Source organism: Schistocerca cancellata, chromosome 2 (genome assembly GCF_023864275.1).
Source record: "Schistocerca cancellata isolate TAMUIC-IGC-003103 chromosome 2, iqSchCanc2.1, whole genome shotgun sequence".
Classification (NCBI taxonomy): domain Eukaryota; kingdom Metazoa; phylum Arthropoda; class Insecta; order Orthoptera; family Acrididae; genus Schistocerca; species Schistocerca cancellata.
In genome coordinates this window covers 439451623-439471698 of record NC_064627.1, presented here as the reverse complement: position 1 = coordinate 439471698, position 20076 = coordinate 439451623, and the positions used below count along the sequence as shown (strand labels likewise).

At 41.1% G+C, this 20076-nt stretch overlaps 1 protein-coding gene across 1 annotated transcript in view; it reads left to right on the top strand.

Moving 5' to 3' along the window:
* LOC126154853 (G-protein coupled receptor GRL101-like) overlaps positions 1-20076 on the top strand; it is a 373478-nt gene that overhangs the window by 262104 nt on the left and 91298 nt on the right. The window contains exons 22-24 of the mRNA XM_049916191.1: positions 3048-3246; positions 10919-11066; positions 16114-16205. Coding sequence (XP_049772148.1) covers positions 3048-3246; positions 10919-11066; positions 16114-16205 — 439 coding nt within the window. The remainder of the gene's footprint in view (positions 1-3047; positions 3247-10918; positions 11067-16113; positions 16206-20076) is intronic.

The window sequence follows — 20076 nt, the reverse complement described above, 5'->3', positions numbered from 1 at the left end:
TCCGTGCGTCGCTGCGGTCCGGTCCCAGGTCGACGGGCACGTGCACCTTCCGCCGACCACTGGCGACAACATCGATGTACTGTGGAGACCTCACGCCCCACGTGTTGAGCAATTCGGCGGTACGTCCACCCGGCCTCCCGCATGCCCACTATACGCCCTCGCTCAAAGTCCGTCAACTGCACATACGGTTCACGTCCACGCTGTCGCGGCATGCTACCAGTGTTAAAGACTGCGATGGAGCTCCGTATGCCACGGCAAACTGGCTGACACTGACGGCGGCGGTGCACAAATGCTGCGCAGCTAGCGCCATTCGACGGCCAACACCGCGGTTCCTGGTGTGTCCGCTGTGCCGTGCGTGTGATCATTGCTTGTACAGCCCTCTCGCAGTGTCCGGAGCAAGTATGGTGGGTCTGACACACCGGTGTCAATGTGTTCTATTTTCCATTTCCAGGAGTGTATATGGCAAGATATTTGTCGATTGCATAACAGTGCAGCTATTTGAGGGCTGTAGGTAGTGCAGAACTGTTACCAGGCGGGCACTTGATACGTCACGCAGCCATGGATCATGGGGTGAAGTTGTATGCCCGATGGTGGAGTTCAAACCAGAGCCGGTTTTGTGATGTTTTGGAGCTGTTTTAGGTAAAATGACTTCAGCCCACTCAATTTGGTTACCGTTAACTTGGACCACTGTGCTTCGTTACAGCATTCTGGACGACGAAGTGTTGCCCTTTCTTTTACATATCCGTTATGAGAATGCTGTGGGCAATCGGAAATGACAGCAGCTAAGTTCACAGAGCTACACATGTAAATTTCTTGGTTTGGCGAACACCCAGACGAACTATCGCGCCTCGACTGACCCACTAAATTGATAAATCTTATTCCCACAGCAAATGTCTGGGACTTTTTGGAACAGGAGATGAAACGTATTAGTCAACACTGCCGGAATTTGGCAACTCTATGGGATCAGATCTTCAAAGAGCGGCTTGAATAATATTGTGGGCTCTCTTTACCCTCTGAATAGCAGCCGTTGAGAAGTTTAGAGCGGTGTTACACAGTATTAGAGGGAAGTCTCCTTCGGGGTGACTAATATTTTGTCCTGTGCGCTTCGTACGGTAGTGTGAAATTCTTCTAAATATCGGTCAGGTATTGTCAGGGGTCGGGGATACAACAGAAATGTTATGTACAACAAGGGCAAAAATACTTTGCATATACGCATTTTTGTTCAAACTGTTCTGCAGGAAAACAGACCTTATTGATGATGCAAATTATTTTTTTTAACAGCATTCGTCAATCAGATAATTTATTAAGTAAAGCCGGCAGCACACTTCAGTCATTACAGAAATATAAAGAAAATATAACGACTCGGTCTTAAAAAGAGACCCGTAGACTCACAAACACTCGACAGTCTCGAGTACAGCGATCCTTCTCTCCAAGAACTTTCTTATGAGAGCTCACGTCGGCTGAAACTGACGATGAATACTTGTTTCTGATACATTTGTGATGTTTGCTATTTCGACCATACCGCTCCGTCTAGGAACAATTATCATGGCTATGGGCCGAAAAAGCGCAGAGATTATCACACTTATGTTTTCTGTTGCACTCCATCCAGTGTATCTCCAACCCTTACACCACCATCTGAATAAAATGGTATAAATACCCGTTCTCAACAAAGTAAAATTCTAATGAAATGAAAACCCTTAGCTGCTTAGAGGCGTTGAAATGTGTGAACGGGGACAGATGAAAATGTGTGCCCCGCCCAGGACTCGAACACGGGATCTCCTGCTTACTTGGCAGACGCTATATTGATCTGAGCCACCGAGGACACAGAGGATAGTACGAATGCAGGGATTTATCTCTGGCACGCCTCCCGCAAGACCACATTTTCAACGTATTGTCCCCCACTACATTCGTAGTGCCCCTGCCGCCCACTATACTCATTACTCGCGGCGCGTTGCCGATTCCCGTAAGAGTTCGGGCACTCTTTGTGCTTCTCTTCTTTCCTAGCAGCCACTGTCACTTTCACCTCAAAATCTGCTCTTTCATTATACCTTCCACTTCTTTTAATACCAAACGAGGCTTCAAAAACGGTAAGCTAATCAATATCCTTCTGAATGCCTCCACTATTTTATTATTATTATTCGTGTAACTAGTGCGCATTGTTACTACTCAGATGTAAGAGAAGACTTTAAGGCCCTAATGTGGCAAGGCAAAATAAGCAGTAAATGAATAAAAGAAAGATATAAACGACGACAGAAAACATTAAAAATAAATTATTATTAACCTTTATTACCCATCTTGGTTATATATACTTGCTGAACAAAAACTCAGCCTTAAATTTAAGGATGTAAACACGTGGTATAAAGAAGCCGATGCTGGGGAGCGTGTAAGGTTTTGCAGACATGCTAGGTTCGAGTAAGAGACTTCACTCGTATGTAAACCACTCCATAATGCCTTAGCACTCGTTCTACTGTGAACCAGCTGATACAAGGTAGCCCAGGAGGAATGGTCAATATTCAAGGGTAGGACAGGAACGATCATTCGAAGCAAAAATGTGTAGTAAACGTGGTCTCTAAAACGCATACCTCAAAAGTTATTAGCGCTTCTTCATCTTCTATACCCTTAAAAAAACAATTCTATTATACGATTCTTACTTTCCATATTTAATGGGGAGTTAGTATGGACCAAGCTTTCAGCAAAAGGGATTTGCTTCACAGTATCGAAGGTGAAGATGTGCTCATGGCTCTTAAGGTATGCGTTTTAGAGCACTTGTTTACTAAACCTTTTCCTTCGGATGATCGTTTCTGTCATGTCCCTCCACATTCACCATTCTTCACGGGACAAGGTGTACAATGTCTCTGCATTGGTTTCTCACTTAAGCCCTTCAATATCTCCTCACTACCCCCTTCTCTTGGTTATTCGAGGTGTAATAATTCCCTGGTGCACCACACCATTACCACTTATTACCCCATGTTTTCTCACTCACCATCTGTTGAAAGCACGATAGGTTGATCAGCACAGCGCCCCCCACATGTGTGTGTGTGCGGCAGGTGCACTCGTTCCTGATCACGAACCTGGCGATCGGCGACCTGTTCATGGGGTCGTACCTGCTGATCATCGCGGCGGCCGACGCGCACTACCGGGGCGTGTACTCGGTGCACGACCGCGACTGGCGCTCCAGCGCGCTCTGCAGCCTCGCCGGCTTCATCTCCACCTTCTCCAGCGAGTTTTCCGTCTACACGCTCACAGGTCAGCCACGCTCTCTTTGCACAGTTACCAGACTCTCAATTACTGCTCCTGAAGCACTAATCCAAGCAGGCGCTTTCTGTTATGTTCCATCCCTTTGGATTTGGTCTTTGGGCTACTGAAAACATATCCACAAAATCACTAATTCTGTATAAAGGCTAACCCCGACGTTCGCCACTTTACATTTAGAAGTGCAGCTACACCTGGAGCACTATATTTACACTTGTTGGGCAATCACTGCGATCCCAGACAATGGCAAGAAACGTCATTTCGTAGGTAGAATGTATTTTATTTTAATAGCTGGCCAGGTACGAGTAGGACACGCGCATTGAGGGTTCAGTACAAATTGGACTATGGATGTATACCGTTCAGCCATTTCAGGAATCGAGAATCTCCAAGATTTTGTTGCCTCTTATCGACAATGATACTCGCAAGATATCGGTCCCAGGGACTCCAAGACATTCGTGAATATTTTCATTTCAAGTTTGTAGCCGGATAAAAAATGTCTATGTATATAATTTTCTGATTTTTTCCTTGTTTTTACTTGGAAACCTCGCTTCGTGCTAAATTTCATGATTCAACGCCAGCTGGAAGTACCCTACAGGTTTTAATGAGTGAGTGTGCGAGTGTCAAAAGATGTGAAATAAATGACCTTTATCTTTCCATTCCATTGACGTAGAAGCTTAACCACTTTCCACCACCAAAGGGCTATACACTTCAGTATGTGACATGAATTTTAAAATGACGTATGTACCCGTTTCTGAGAAAGAAGGGGTATCAACAGACGAAGGAACAGACCCAAGTCAGATAACAAACGACAAAAAAGAATTTCCTGCGATATAATTACAAATTAACTATTTTCGGTGTTTTCCTTTACTTCTACAGTGAAACCTAGCTTCGTATTGAATTTCATGATTCTAGATCAACGGAAAGTCCCTACACGTTTTCATGAGTGAATTTGCGAGTATCAAAATATGTCACGTAAGTGGCTTGCATCTTTTCATTACTTTGATTTAGAAGTTTCTATTCTTTACACTGCTAAGGGTCCGTAGACCACGGCGTAGCCTAAATTTCAGCTTGGCGCGTCCATCTACTGCACTGCAGCCCTGCAGCCAGGTGACTAGCGCGAGTGTTGGTGTTTTGGTAAAGATAAGTCATTTTAGATTATAAAAACAGTTAGTTTAGTACTGATTACGTGGTAAATAGGTGTATTAGTGTGCTTTATAAGCGTACTATTAAATGTTTCATTTTTCTTTATGTAATATAGGAGAAAACGCAAATATCGTACAGTCAGGTTACAGCCGCATTTTCTGTTTACGTTTTGCTGCAGAAAATCTATAGAATTTCGTTTAATTGTTCTTTGCTCTCTCCATAAATTCAGCTGTAGCGTACCTCTTCATTATTTAACTCACATTTCCGGAAAGTAGCGTAAAGTATAAGTTGTTGTTTCAGAAACTTTGCGCTGTTGTTATTGTTTACATAGTTGCGTGTAGTAGTTGCATATAGGCCAAATTTGTGGAATCATATTTTCGTGTTTATCTGTGATTTAACTTACTTATTCTTAATAAACTATTACGTTTATCATGAGTGAAAAGACCATGACTTGCCGTAGAATTGTTAGGTTGGGGCTTTGGTGTGACGGGTGCTGTAGTTTTTCCATGTGGGTGACTCTAGTGGTGTGGAAATAGGGGAAGTAAATGAGACTCATCAGTGGTTTTGTAGGATATGCAGTAGAGATAGGAAGATACTAGAACAGGAGGGGAAAATTACCGCTCTTCAGGTTGAGTTAGACAAGGCTAAGGGAGATCTTGACAGATTAATGAGGGAGAAGGGTAAGGAGAGGTGGGAAGTGACACAACAGGAACCAGGAGGAATAGGCCTAGAACTTTGTCTGACGGCTTCGTGGTGAATGTGGAAAATAGATTTGATCTGTTGCTTCAGTTAGAAGCTAGTGAGCCTCAAGCAGATTCAGGTGTAGACAGGGCACAACAAACTTTCAGCGTCAAATTGAAAAGTAAGAATCAAAACAACAAACCAGTAAAGAGAAAGAAAGTGTTGTTGTTAAGTTGTTCCAGTGGAAGAGGTGTTGGCCAACACTTGGAGAATTAACTAGGATCAGAATACCAGATCACCAATTTTTTTTTAAAACTAATGCTGGTCTGGAGCAGGTGACAGAGGATTTAGGATCCCTTTGCAAAGGTTTCACTAAGGAAGACACCGTGGTATTAGTAGATGGGTCAGGTAATAGTATTGACAGAGATTCTGGGTACAGTATAAAGTGTGATCTGGCAAAGATTGCATCAGCATGGAAGCATACTAGTGCTGAGTTTGTATCTGTTCTTGGGCGCTATCACTGACCTCATTGAACTCTTCTGTCAAGAGAGTTAATTTGGAGTTGAAACGGTTGCTTATGTGGGGTGCAGGGTCACACATTGGTGTGGTTCCTGTTGATTCTCTCAGTAGGTGGGGTTATACTAGGCATGACTTTCACCTCAACAGGAAAGGGAAGGGTAAACTGGCTGGTAAAATAGCAGGAAAGTTAAAGGGGGAAGGCACTGTCATGAGTGATAAAATACCAGTGGTTATAGGGTTCAGAAAAGACCCCTTTTTAGGGTAGGGAGGACAGAAATAAACCAAGTTTTAAGAGAGGCTAGCATTGAGACAAACCTTCAGTTTGAAAAAGAAACAAAAAAAAATTCTAGCATATTACATAAGAGTAAACACCCATTGGTTAAGAATTTTCAACAATCCGCAGAAATTTCAACTCTACCCAATTTTACTAAGTCAATGTGAAATGTCAGCTATCTTTATTGCATCAAAATATTCGAGGAGTGAGAAATAAAATTAATGAATTAATTGTCTGTATAGATGAATCAGAGTCCTCAAACCCAGCTGACATATTCTGATTCTCTGAACATGTGACCACTGGTATAGAACTTTTAAGTGTTACAGGATTTAGGTTAGCATCTTACACTTTTAGAGCAAAATTGGAGAAAGGAGGAGTTGCTACATTCATCAGGAACTGTCATAAATTTAAAGGCATAGACATTCATAAATTTTGCTAGAACAGCATATGGAAGCATGTGCAATAGAAGTGGACTATAATAAAGAATCCTTCATAATTTAATTGTTTATCGAGCACCTGCAGGTAACTTTAATCTGTTCATAAATCACCCTGAAGCTCTATTGCTCCATTTAACAACCAAAAACAAAGAAATAGAGGTTGCTGGTGACTTCAATTTAGATTTCCTTAACGACTCTCCCAATAAGAACTTATTTGCGTTAGATACACTGTCATTCAACTTACTTTCCACTGTAAAGTTCCCCACTAGGGTAGCCAATTGCTCACAAACAGCCATTGATAATATCTTCAAAGAAAAGTCCAATGAAGAAAATTATATTAAAAAATCAATAGTCAATGGCCTCTCAGACCATGACATGCTGTTCTTTCTCTTAAATGTTAATACTAAACAGGATATAAACTCTGTTAAATGTGAGCTCAATAGGGTAATCAGGTAATCAATAAGCCAAAAATTCCAGAATGAGATCTTCACTCTGCAGCGGAGTGTGCGCTGATATGAAACTTCCTGGCAGATTAAAACTGTGTGCCCGACCGAGACTTGAACTCGGTACCTTTGCCTTTCGTGGGCAAGTGCTCTACCATCTGAGCTACCGAAGCACGACTCACGCCCGGTCCTCACAGCTTTACTTCTGCCAGTACCTCGTCTCCTACCTTCCAAGTTTTACAGAAGCTTTCCTGCGAACCTTGCAAAACTAGCACTCCTGAAAGAAAGGATACTGCGGAGACATGGCTTAGCCACAGCCTGGGGGATGTTTCCAGAATGAGATTTTCACTCTGCAGCGGAATGTGCGCTGATATGAAACTTCCTGGCAGATTAAAACTGTGTGCCCGACCGAGACTCGAACTCGGTACCTTTGCCTTTCGCGGGCAAGTGCTCTACCATATGAGCTACCGAAGCACGACTCACGCCCGGTCCTCACAGCTTTACTTCTGCCAGTACCTCGTCTCCTACCTTCCAAACTTTACAGAAGCTCTCCTGCGAACCTTGCAGAACTAGCACTCCTGAAAGAAAGGATACTGCGGAGACATGGCTTAGCCACAGCCTGGGGGATGTTTCCAGAATGAGTTCGAGTCTCGGTCGGGCAGTTTTAATCTGCCAGGAAGTTTCAAGCCAAAAATTGATTATTTCAAGACAGTCCTCAGAGGCATTCACTGGAGTGGCGTTTACAGTGCTCATGGCATGAATGAAAACTATAACACTTCTGCTGTTAAAGTGCTTTCCTCATTTGAACACTTTTTCCCCCTAAACTAACCAAGGTTTGAATAAAGTCTACAAAGAAGCCATGGATTACTTTAGGAATACAGGTATCATATAAAACAAAAAGAAAACTGTCTCTGTCAATCTGAAACAGTTATGATGTTGATGCTATAGCACATTACAAGAAATATTGCAAAATATTAAAGACTGTAATACGGACATCAAAGCAAATATATTACAACAAAATGATAGACATATCAGACAACAAAATTAAGACAATGTGGGATACAGTGAAGGAGGAGACTTGTAGAACCAGACATGAAGAGGGATAAATAGCATTAAGAGTAAATGATACATTGATGACAGGTGTGTATAGTGTTGCAGAACTTTTTAACCAACATTTTATAACTACCAGACATTTCAAGTTTCATCCATAATACGAATTTGACCCTCCCTACTGCAGCAGAAGTAATGTCCACCATGCTAACAGCACGACATGAGCAACTACGACCGAAATGGGCACTTGGCCATCGGCACTGAACGTTGGTGTAGTGGCAGAACGTTGCATGGTGTATCTCGACACCTTCTTCATCATGCCGATGGCAGGGCGGGAATCCATCGTGTTCCAGAGGAACAGCTCCTTGACACCTTTACTGTGGGACGGAGACAAGCTGTTGGCGGCTCCACTCCCACTCACATGGCCATCCACGGATCCAGTGCAGCTCGTGCAAGGCATCGCGACGGCCAAGCAATATCGTACACTGGTTGTAGACCGTGCACACGACTTTATGGCGATAATGTTTCCCGACGGCACCATGTCACAAGGCCAGGAGTGTGAAGGAGTGGTTCGAGGAACACAGGGGCGAGTTTCAATTAATGTGCTGACCCTCAGCTCCCCGTATCTGAACCCGACCGAACACATCTGGGACGTTATTGAACGTGGCGTCAGAGTTCATCTCCCCCCTTCCCGGAATTTGCGGAAATTGGGTGACGTGTGTGTGCAGATGTGTTGCCAACTCCCTCCAGTGACCTACCAAGGCTTCATTGCTTCCATACCACGACGCGTAGCCGCTGTTGTCGGTGCCAGTGGTGGACATACCCGCTATTAGGTGGATGGTCATAGTGTTCTGGCTGATCAGTGTACAACACGTGGATAAAACTTTCTTTGTAACCTTTGCTTCAAGTTTTGAATTATTTATTTTTCGAAAAGTATTTTCACAAAGATGTCCATAAATTGTCACGGAAACAGACTTAAATATCTTTTTTACCTTACTAAACGTTCCTGTTACTGACCTAATAGCTAAAATGTTTGGTTGGAAACAGAGTATAATAATACCTATTTAGGTAAGAAGTGATTATTTATGTGCAACATTATTCAAGAAATGTGTATCCAATTTAATTAACTATTATGCCATTAAATGTACAGTAGTATAGTTACTAATAATCTAAACACCACTGGAAGTAAGAGGATCTGAAGTTTCGATTGAGGTCCGCAAAAACTCTATGAAATGATGTAGCATGAGAGAGACTCCTTCTTTTTCTTATTTTGCTTGGGTCTTTGTTCCGTACCGCCACAAGGTCGGCATGTTATGAACGGTTTTGATATGATGTGGTTAGTTTATGGTTGCAGATGCCCCTCCTGTCGCCCCCCCATTATCCTCCGGAACGGAACACATAACCAAACTGTCTGTGTGAGGTGTTATTGATGTGAACGTGAGCGGAACTTTTCTAAATGTTCGCGAATCGTGCAACACTGCCCGGCATTCACTTAGTGGGATGTAGAAACCGCGTCGGGCACACTGACCGTCGTCGCTAATACGCCGGGCGGATCCACGATGGGCCGGCTTGCCTCCCCGTCCTCCGAGTAGTGCTTTAAGACGCACGGCTGTTTGGGCGGGTATAACGTGAGAGAGACTGAGAGCAGTTAAACGTGTTATGGGCCTTATCACCAAACAATGTTTACGCACATGTTTTGTATGGAGGGAACAGTCAGTGGAGTAACGTACCTGCTCACGCACGAGCAGGAGCAATGAATTTTTCCTCAACTTAGTGGAGACTCACAGGACTTAGGGTCCCATTCTTCAGTCTGTAAAAGCGGAACCATTACAGCGTCGCTTTGTTGTCTTTCTGCCTGTCTAAGACTATTACGCATCCTTTTTTCAGTAACGAGTAAACATATCAACGAGTAAACATATCAACAAATTTATGTCACATATTAAGTCTATCGAAAAACTTCAAGCTTCTGAGTCAATGAAGACACTGCCATTTCTCACAATCGCAAACTCACTGATCAAAATCTATAATATACTTCCCGTTAAAATTTCGCAAGAAGCAAGGCTTCACACTACAACGAAAGGAAAAAAATCCGATAGTTGGAAAAAGTCCGATAATTGGTAATTTGTGATTATATAACACGAAAAAATATTTTTTTGTCATTTTCCTCCGTCTGTCTATCTGTCCGTCTGTGAACACCCTTTTACCACGGAACAGTCTGGCACATCAGTTGCTATTTGTGCCACGTACTGAGGTAAATGGCCGTTACCGGTGTAAAATTTTTAAGCTTATTAGTCAATTCAGTCAAAAGTCACGGTCATTCGGGTACTTCCCGTTAACCTAAAAGCATGAAAGTTGGTAAGAAGCACGGTTTCTCATTACGGCTGAAGGAAAAACTCCGAAATTGCTACTTTGTAATTATATCAAACGAAGAAAAAAAATTTTTTTGTCGTTTGTTATCCGACTTCGATCTTGAAATTAAAATATTCTAGAAACTCCTGGACTCTCTGAGACATATATCTTGCCAGAATCACGGTCGAGAAAAGGCAAAAATCTTAAATATCCCCCTTTCCTGGAATAGATAAACTGTCTTTATACATAGATAAGTTTGTACACAAACTTCAGTTTGCGAATCCTACGCGCACCTGGCGAATTTTTCTATTTTGATGCCAAATCATTTTTGAGTCAATCGCTTCCTCAATGATGAGTAGGTTTTAGACCAAGAGGACGTCACTGAAGTCTTGGTTAACGAGATTTCCTTGTTTACAGCGCTGTGACATTTTACTGTGGGTCTTTGTAAAAGAGAGAGCTGATTTTGCACCTCTACCAACAGCTCTGGTCGATTGCGGAAGCATATCACAGTTGTGACAACGTCGGTAACACAACAGCGGGCTCTTCATGAGTGGGACGTATTCGGCTATTGGTTAGGGCTCAGATATTATACGTGCGAAATAAGGAGGCCACAGTGCAAATATAAAATCTATACTCATATTATAAAACTTCCTGCCTCCGTCTGTATATAAGTTACCCATTTCCAAATAACAACTCACTTAATTTCTCCCCTATACTTGTAGTTTTGTGGAATCACAATCGGTAACAAATTGTATATTTGTATGGAACAGTGATCACGCTGGACCGTTTTCTGGTGATAATATTTCCCTTCCGGATCCGGAGGCTGGAAATGTCCAAGACCCGCATGCTGATGGCGGCGGGCTGGGCGGTTGCCGCGTTCCTGTCCGGGCTGCCGCTCTTCAGGATAGACTACTTCAGGTGAGTCCACGGCGCTGGCGGCGCATCGCGGGAGGTTTGGCGTAGCGTAGCTGCGGTGTCATATGTTCTTGGGCACCATTACTGCTTCATTCGTGTAGTTTCGGTTTCCTTCTGAGAACTGGCCACACACTCAAGTGCACTCTTTTTGAAAAAAAAAATGTTATTTCTCCTTCACTCGAAGTGATGGGATGGTGGCAGATAAAACCGATCTTCAGCCCAAGGTTACACTAACATAGAACACGTAAAGATACAATACATGATTTTCTTAAAAAACACTTCTGTGACAATATTTATGGCATTGACGTTTTGAACGATTTTATATTACAGTTACAATATAGTCACTGATTATAATGAGGAAGATGCTGTGGTTTAATGATAACGATGATAATCATTTCATACTGGAGGTAAAAAGCTAAGTATGACTATCGAGCCTCGCGGAGACGCAGGTAGTAACTAAACGTCAATTAAATGGTGAGAGGGAGAGAAAGGAAATTGGAATAATGGTATGAGGTGGAGCGTCATGACTAGAGCAGGAAAGAATGGTGTGTGTTACGACGGATTTCATCATTGGGGCGTGGAAGTTGGTTGAAATTCCGGCAGGAGAGGATGGACAAGGAGTGAAGGTGCATCGCAGGTGGGATATTGATGTAGTGGTGCAGCTGGGTACCTGAATTGGGCTTTAGAGGGCGAAATATTTGGTGGCTGGACTGGGCTTTGCCATTAATGCAGCGTTCGGGCTGTGTGGTGAATGGTGAGGAGGTCGAGTGTTAGTCCTAAATACTTCACTGCCTACGTTAGACATATGGGTTGATTGTAGTGGGGAGGTGGAAATATGGACAGCAGAAACGCTGAGTGGTGCAACCGAATACGGTGACTTCGCTTTCCTGTGGATTTGCTAGAACTTCTCATACGTAGCACCACTCGACTGGGAGAATCATGTGACGTTGGAGGGAAGCCTGGGATAGTTGCAGAATGTGGTGAGTAGGTAAGTAGGTAGAGTCGTCAGCGTAATGCCGGAAGTGGGTGGGAAGAGGGGAGGGGATTGAAGGACAGTCTTTCCGTTGCTTATCGCCATATATGTTGATCAGGGGGTATTGTATGAGGTTCTCGTGATTGGTGGAAATGTTTTCTGGTATAGTAATGGCTGGCGAGGAACGGGTGGCACTCTGTTGGCGCTTATGTTTGCACACTCCGGCAGCGTCCTCGTAGCACCAAGGGCAGGCCCGCCGAGGCACCGGAAGCCTAATGGTGTTGTTACGATTAAAATATTTTGAGTCTTTAGCAATACCGATGCATTTCTGACTTTTCATTTACTTTGATACGGCGTTTCGTTAAAACTAGATCATCATCGAAATGACATTACAACGAAATACACCGGAACTGTTTATTGGGAGAAGGGCAACTTGCTAGACCTAGTGTCGGGTTGGAATTCTGGTACATTCGTGTTTAATTATTCGTCCTTTCGCCCTATTTCATGTTTAAAGTGATGTCTGAGATAATTTTTCATCAATCACAAGAGGGCATTATCAACAATCCAGTACGAAATTTCTTCTGATTCGAGACGGGAAGTATAGATACCTCGCTTTTAAAGACCAGAACGATTTCTAGTTCTCGGAATACCTAGGACATTCCTCCTTCCGCAACGTTTTGTGGCTCTAATCCTTATCAGTTTTTCTCAGCTGCCCAAGAATTAAAATGGGAATGCACGTCCTTCTCACACGATTATTGTCTTTTGGTAACAGCACATGGGATACTACACTGCGAAAGTAACAGTTGGTATGGGTAGTACGCTATAGAGTTGAAGGTTTGTAATTAATTCCCTCGGGGTTGTTTATGTTGTAACGGTATCATAAACATGTTTATTGTAGTTAATTTATATAATTCCCAACTTTTATCAACGTAGAGTGATAAATGCATAAATTGAAAGAGATAAAGCCGACTTAATATATTAAGCAATGTTCAAATGTTGCTAAGAATACATGACATCGAAAATTAATTATTTGGGACGGAGAGCAGTTAACTCTTTGGCAACTTGGCTAATTTCTATGAAAAGTTATTATGCGAAGGGAAAACATAGTCAAGAATGCAGTAATGATACTCGACAGCAAAAGACAAAATTTTACCGTAGGATGAATCGAATAATAGAATGGAATGTTCTTATAGTTTCATGAGTTACATACCAAACAACATCAAATTAAAAAGTGAGACTTACTCGTATCCCTCATGGTACAGTATGTTGAAATACAAGTTCTTGCTAATTCCGAAAGATCACATTGGCGGCTCACAAAAAAGGGAACCAATTTGTATAAACGTAACCACTGTTCATAGTTGTCATATCCGTGTATGCCCATCATGCCCAAATAACAGTATACGGATACAGTAATAACATGCAGGTTTACAATGCGTGTTTGTGAGCAGAATTGAAGAAACTGTAGTGATTTATAACATACGATGAAGTCATACTGAGGGGACTCTATTAAAAAGTTACTGATCTTAGGCAAGAGACCATCACAACGAAGAAAAGTTGAAAGAAGATTCACTCGTGAAAGATAAAATTAAGGAGAGAGACAAGCTACCTGTTTGCACAGGTTAACGTGTAGGGCCTTAATTCACGAGATAGGGAGGTGGCCATAAAGTGAATAGAATATTTTCACCACATTAATGCCCCAGACACCGAAAGAGGCCAGTGTGAATACATGCTTCAAGTAGTTTGCCACACTGTCTATGCTTACGAAGGGCTGATTCTTTGTTTAGGTCTCAAAAATAATACGCACTAACCGGTAAAACAGAGATAGACAAACTGTTTACGTAACTACCGTGAGAGTGGTGTGCTGACCGCACACGCCCCTCCTATCCGCATCCTCATCTGAGGATGACACGGCGGTCGGATGGTCCCGATGGACCACTTGTGGCTTGAAGACGGAGTGCTTTACGTACTGACAGGTGGAAGGTATATACCTCCATAAAGATAAATGACGATTACAGCAACATGAAGTGTACCCAACCAATTAATGAATTCTATGACAGTTAGAAAACAATGATGAAATTCGAACTAAAATAACTTAATGATAAAAAAAGTGGGACAACTGGAACTGATGACGAATAAACGTGCCATACAGCCATTCATTCGTTCGTAAGTCGCGTTCAATAAATCACATAAAACAGTAGAGTATTTAGAGACGTGGAACGAGTGAAAGTGTATGACAACAGGTAAGAGAAATCGTTGAAAGGTATTTTCGTAGGTAATATGCACAGGCAATACCCACTAATATCAAGTTACACTGTCTCTCACATTGGCCCCCAATCTGAAAAAAAGGCACTACTCACTTGATGCTTTTATTCAACACTTGAAACCATTTACGTAACGTCGTGTACAACACTAGCTCCATTACAAGGTACTGGGCTGTCAGCTTGTCTGCCTGCCACGTCGTGGAAACGTGTTGAGTTACTGGTACTGCCAGGGCTTTTCCTCATTACACCAACTAAGAAGCAACTTTAATGAGATGTGCCGGGCCTAAACTTCGGAAAGCTGACACTGCTGGGAAAGCGGTGTGCTGACCCCGTAGCCCTCAGTACCGTACCCAAATAACGACATCAGCTGGTGGATGGCACGGGGGTCGGTCGACTACACATTGCTCTCTGGGGTTGATCTGGCGTTACTTTTTGTTTCTACACTACAAGGTGTCAGTTTACTGCTCAGTTATTGTTAACTGGAATTTAAATCCTCGACTTGAAATATTTTGATAAATTGCAGAAGCAGTGGCTAACAGGGCACACTTTACATTGGTTCTTAATGTCTGAAGATTTTCCGTCATCGCTATGTGGTTGCAGCTGGGAAAATTATGCGAAAACCACAACGAATTTATTCTATTATTGTCCAGCAATTAAGTTTCTAGGCTTTAGTATGATAGACGCAGTTCTTCCCAAGATAATATGTTAATCTTTACCTTTCAGTAAGAGGGACAACTCATTTCTTTACTTTGTTCTGTGTACCAAGAATTTATGCTATGAAAAAGTGTTTCATTGTCAAAATATCTTCAGAGGTACAATGCAACTTTCTTTGTTTTTCACTAGAATGTTTAGCATAGAAAGCAAATATAAGTGCACTTAAATTCTAACTTAAAATTTTGTGAGCTAATTCCATTAGATGTAAGAACACATTATATTTACCGAGATGCCTTTAATTTAATGCTGATCTCAAGGATAGCGTTGGATGTTTCACTACGTTAGTAATCGAATGGCTATACCATATTTTAATGTTTCGTTATTTATTATGTCTCGTAACCTGTAATCCATAATTCTTGCCTTTGATTGATGTATGGAGGACAGGATAGATTTTCGTCTCTCTGAGGCGTCTGCTTTAAGCTCGAGTGGCTACCCCCTGTCCAATAAACAGTGGATGTATCCGCCAATTACAGTATACTACTTTAGTGTGTAATACTTCGGGTTAAAACCAATCGATTTTCATATGTGGAACTTATTTATTTTTCATTGTAAATTGATACATACCAAAAAATATTTCAAATCCTTAAAGATTTCTGGAGATACATATATTTTACCAGCGACGAGAAATGACAATTTTTTTTAAAGCAAATTACTTATGTCAAGAACTATGATAACTAAAAGAAGTCGTCATTGTAAATTTCAACTAGAAAGCTGTAGTAAAAGATTTACCGATATATCTTCTAACATGATATATGAAATTCGGAGCTTGCAGTTACACATTTTTACTTGCTACACAACATTTTCAGTGCGGAAAATAGAAACAGACGATTGCAATCTCGAAATTCTCCCGTCAGATAGGTTGGCAGCCCGGTTTTAACAGAGACAAGCTGTCCGCGACAGATATCGTCAAAACCGCACTGCCTTGTCAAAGCCACGCAACTGGTAAAGACTGCATCCACGTTGCTCTCAATACGACTAATTTTTAAACGAGTCATGTTTCCAGTGTTCACTTCTTTCCATTTCATGATAGTTTAAATCACTATAAAGTCTGTGATCTACTTTGCTATCACATTAACAATTATTCTGTTCTCCTTTATCCAAGAAATTTCTACGGGAGATCCGGTGTTTGCCTAGCCCTGCACATAACTCCAGACAAGCCGAGCGGATGGGAGTACTCCGTATTTGTATTCTTATGTAAGTATACAATTAAAAATGCACGTATTTATGATTAACTAGTTGTACAACATGAAAATAGTAAACGTTTCTTCAACCATGTATTCTACGACTATAAAGAATACTGTAATGAAATAATACTCTTACTTGCAGGAAATCAAATGGTGATCACTACCCCGGTTGTTAAGCAAAATTTCTCGAATTTTGTTAATGTTGTCTGTGACTGAGAATCAATAGCGTACTCGAGACACAGAAGTATGATCCCAGTACTGTAGAAAATCTGCATCGAAAAATAGGAGTCATTTGTTGGAATACAAAAAATATAGAAGTCTTGGACAGATCGCCATAAATAATCATTTCACTTTATATGCAACACTTTCGTTCTTCACTTCCTTAAAAGTTTAGGTTTTTTTCCTTTTTTTTTGGAATTGAAGATACCATAGCTGATATTACATGAAGCTATGTCAAGATGTTCGTCACATAATCATTGCTTCTTGCCCCGCCTGAAACACATGCTGTTTCCGACCCAGTAGCATGCTGGCTGGAGGCTTGTGTGCTACTGTGCGAGTAAATATTCACACCGCATTTCAGGTATGCTCCATGGATCCGGGCAGGGCAGTCAAGGATCCACACATTTCTCAAAACTTCTATCGTGCGGATAGCAGTGTGAAGATCTTTCATATCCTACTGGTCCACGTTATTTGGAACCCTAGTCATAAAATGCAGACATGCCCACGTAGCCGCGCGAGTTAACGCGACAGGTTACGGGATTATGTACTAGCCAGCCCCGGATCGAATCAGCCCGCCAAGTTAACGACGAGCGGTCTTTGTGCTTTCCAGTCTGAATGTGGCTTTTAGGCTGTTTTTCCAAATCCCACCAGGTGAATACCTCAGATACATGCTACGTACAGGTTTACAACATTTTCTCATATTTTCACACGGAATTTACTCTATACGTTGACAGACTGGGTACACTTATTCCGTCCCGAGCGAGGGGGAGAAGAGTCGAATAGGAGACTGATGATCTTCGCTATTTGGTCTCCTGTAATGCTTACACAGAAGCCGCATCAGCAGCATGAAACTTACCACAAGAGCATTTACTATCCTCATCAACCACTGATAATCATCCAACATCCATTCAAGACGTACCAAATCAGTCTTGAAGACACAACCAGCAGCTCCCTACACTATAATTCTAGGCGATGGAGAGATTTGTTGACTTTGTCTCTAAACATACAAATCTCTGTTGTCTGTGGCATTGTGTTACAGGTAACGATGCGTCATGACTGCAATCTCTGTCTCATTTCAGCTGTTTACATAAGCCTGTTCGTCAGTCAATCAAACAACCCTACAATTTTGTTATCGTTTAGTCCTTCTGAGAGGTCCAGTTTAAACACGCAACCCATTGTGATACAAATTTGGTGTCTAGATTCATAAAAGTAATGAAATTTCCAGGTACATAGTATTCACAGAATTATAGATCTTTTCATGTTAATATCAGTAGCGGCCTCTAATAATTGTCATCAACGTTGTTTAACTTGTAGATAACGGCATTTTTTGTATCAGATGATAAAAAATCATACTTTTAAGCAGCATAGAACAGGGAATTGTAGCTGAGAGAACATCGTAAGTGCTTTCATGTAGTTACAATAATAGACTTTTTTCTTTGTAATGGATACTTCAATTCTAACTAAAACATATGTCTTGTTTTGAGAATTATCTCAATAGTCTGTAATTGTGTATGCATGACAGCAAAAACATTTTTATTTGTGGATTAACTTCTATATTGATCTTACAGTGAAAGGAGCTCCACACAATAAAGTAACGCAAAACATTAAATAAACTTTCATGTCGCTCGTGCAACGATCTACTATCGCGCTCAAAAGAGTCAGAGCGACCTGAATTGCGTTCCGCTTGATTTGCATACAGCCCACATAACATAGTCTCCCTGCAAACCCTCTAATCCCTCTGCGGTAGAGTCGTTCGACTATACAAATGGGTACCACTAGACACCACTAGATAACACTGTTATTTATGGTCATCAGTCTAAATGTAAAGTAACACCACACCATGAAAATACTAGGAAACATGTAATTAGAGATGAGACAATCCTTAACGCTTGTAAACTCAACTCTATTACTTTAATGACTTAGAGCTGCCTGGGGCACAGTTGAAAATCGTCTTCCGCGTTTCGACAGTCCATGATTTTCAAAGGCTACAAAATAAACACAAAACTGTTATCAAAAGATAGGAGAATATGTTACATTTCTTAATTGATTAGAGGCATAGTTTAATGAGTAGAATATGGTTTTCTAGTTTACCAATTTTATGTCAATAATATAAATTTATTCTTTGGTAGCAGTTCGCACTTCTCTCGTGAACGAGAGTGTTGACGAGATAAAGTGTATCTAGGAAACAATTTTATATGATTGACATAACATTGGTAACCTATAAAACCATATTCCACTCATTACGCTATGTCTCTAATTAATGGAGAAATGTAACATATTTTCACATATTTCAATACTAGTTTTGTATTGCATTTTGAAGCCTGTGAAAATGTCGGAATATCGAAACACGTAAGGTGATTTTGGAAATAATAAAAAGTGTGCTTGAGACATTTGAAAGTTATTCGTATTAAAGTGCATCCAAAAGGCCGCTTCGTCTTACGGCATTTTCATGTATATTTCGGCTAAATTTTGTAACAATATCTAACGTTTGAAAGGTATTACAACACTCATTACAATCGGAGACAACTAACCCTGACACATAAATCATTTAGTAATCCTAAGGCAACATTTAATATTTTTATGAACAAGAGATATCGATACAACTCCTATAGTTCTACGACAATTGGACTATTTTAGCCCTGTAGATATTTTTCCAACACCTGCTAAATGTCGTTCTTCTTGCCATTGATTTTTAATAAACTACTTGTGAACTAACGAGTTAAAATAACACTAGTAAGAGCAGAAATGACTCTATGGAATCTTCAACATTGACAGAGTATCTTCACTAAAGTCATTGTACTTACGAATCATGAACAATTATTTGTGCATAAGTTTCAAATTTAAGAACTTTTTGTTCTGGATCTGGTTTGAAACCAAGCAAGTATAGCTGTTATTAACTAACAAAATTTTTTGTGCCTGACCGGAACTCGATCACGGCAACGATCGTCATTGCTAACTAGGCGTAAACAGACGTGAAATATCGAAATCTTCACCAGTAGCAGTTAGAAAATCTGAAAGGAAACTAAATGACGCTAAGTTTCGACCTGAATCAGTAATTCTATCAATACCCTCATCTCATTGATAGCTAAGCACGAAACTCTTAATAGACGGCACTTCCAATTACGAGTAACTAGTCTGCTGTTTAAAATCGAAGTGCCGTGATGGAAAATTATGTTTCATGGGTTCATAGCCAGTAAGTATTCGGGTGGTTAACTAAGAAAAATCAGATGTTAGATACAGAATTTCTTCAATTCATCGAAATCTTTGAATCTGATATGTGGATACAATTGTTTTTTACCTGATCTTGAGTCGAACACAGTACCTAACGCTGTTGTTTTCTACCAACGAACAGACGTTAAGCATCAATTGTTTGCTCACGAGTTGTGGATTTGGATGTCTGAGTGGAAATAACACCAGCATCGTTATTGTTGACAACACATTAACAGACATTGAAAACGAAAATTCTTTTTCGTTAGTAGTTCGTAGTGCACATACCAGGACATGAAATAAAATAGTGAATACCTTTGTGCTTGACCAGGACTCGGACCAGAGACAGAGAAGAGTTTGCAACCTTGGAGAACACAACGAAAAGCTCAAACTATATATTGAGAGAGGGTAAAATACTGCGGAATGGGAGATTCGAACTGTAAACGCATTCCAGA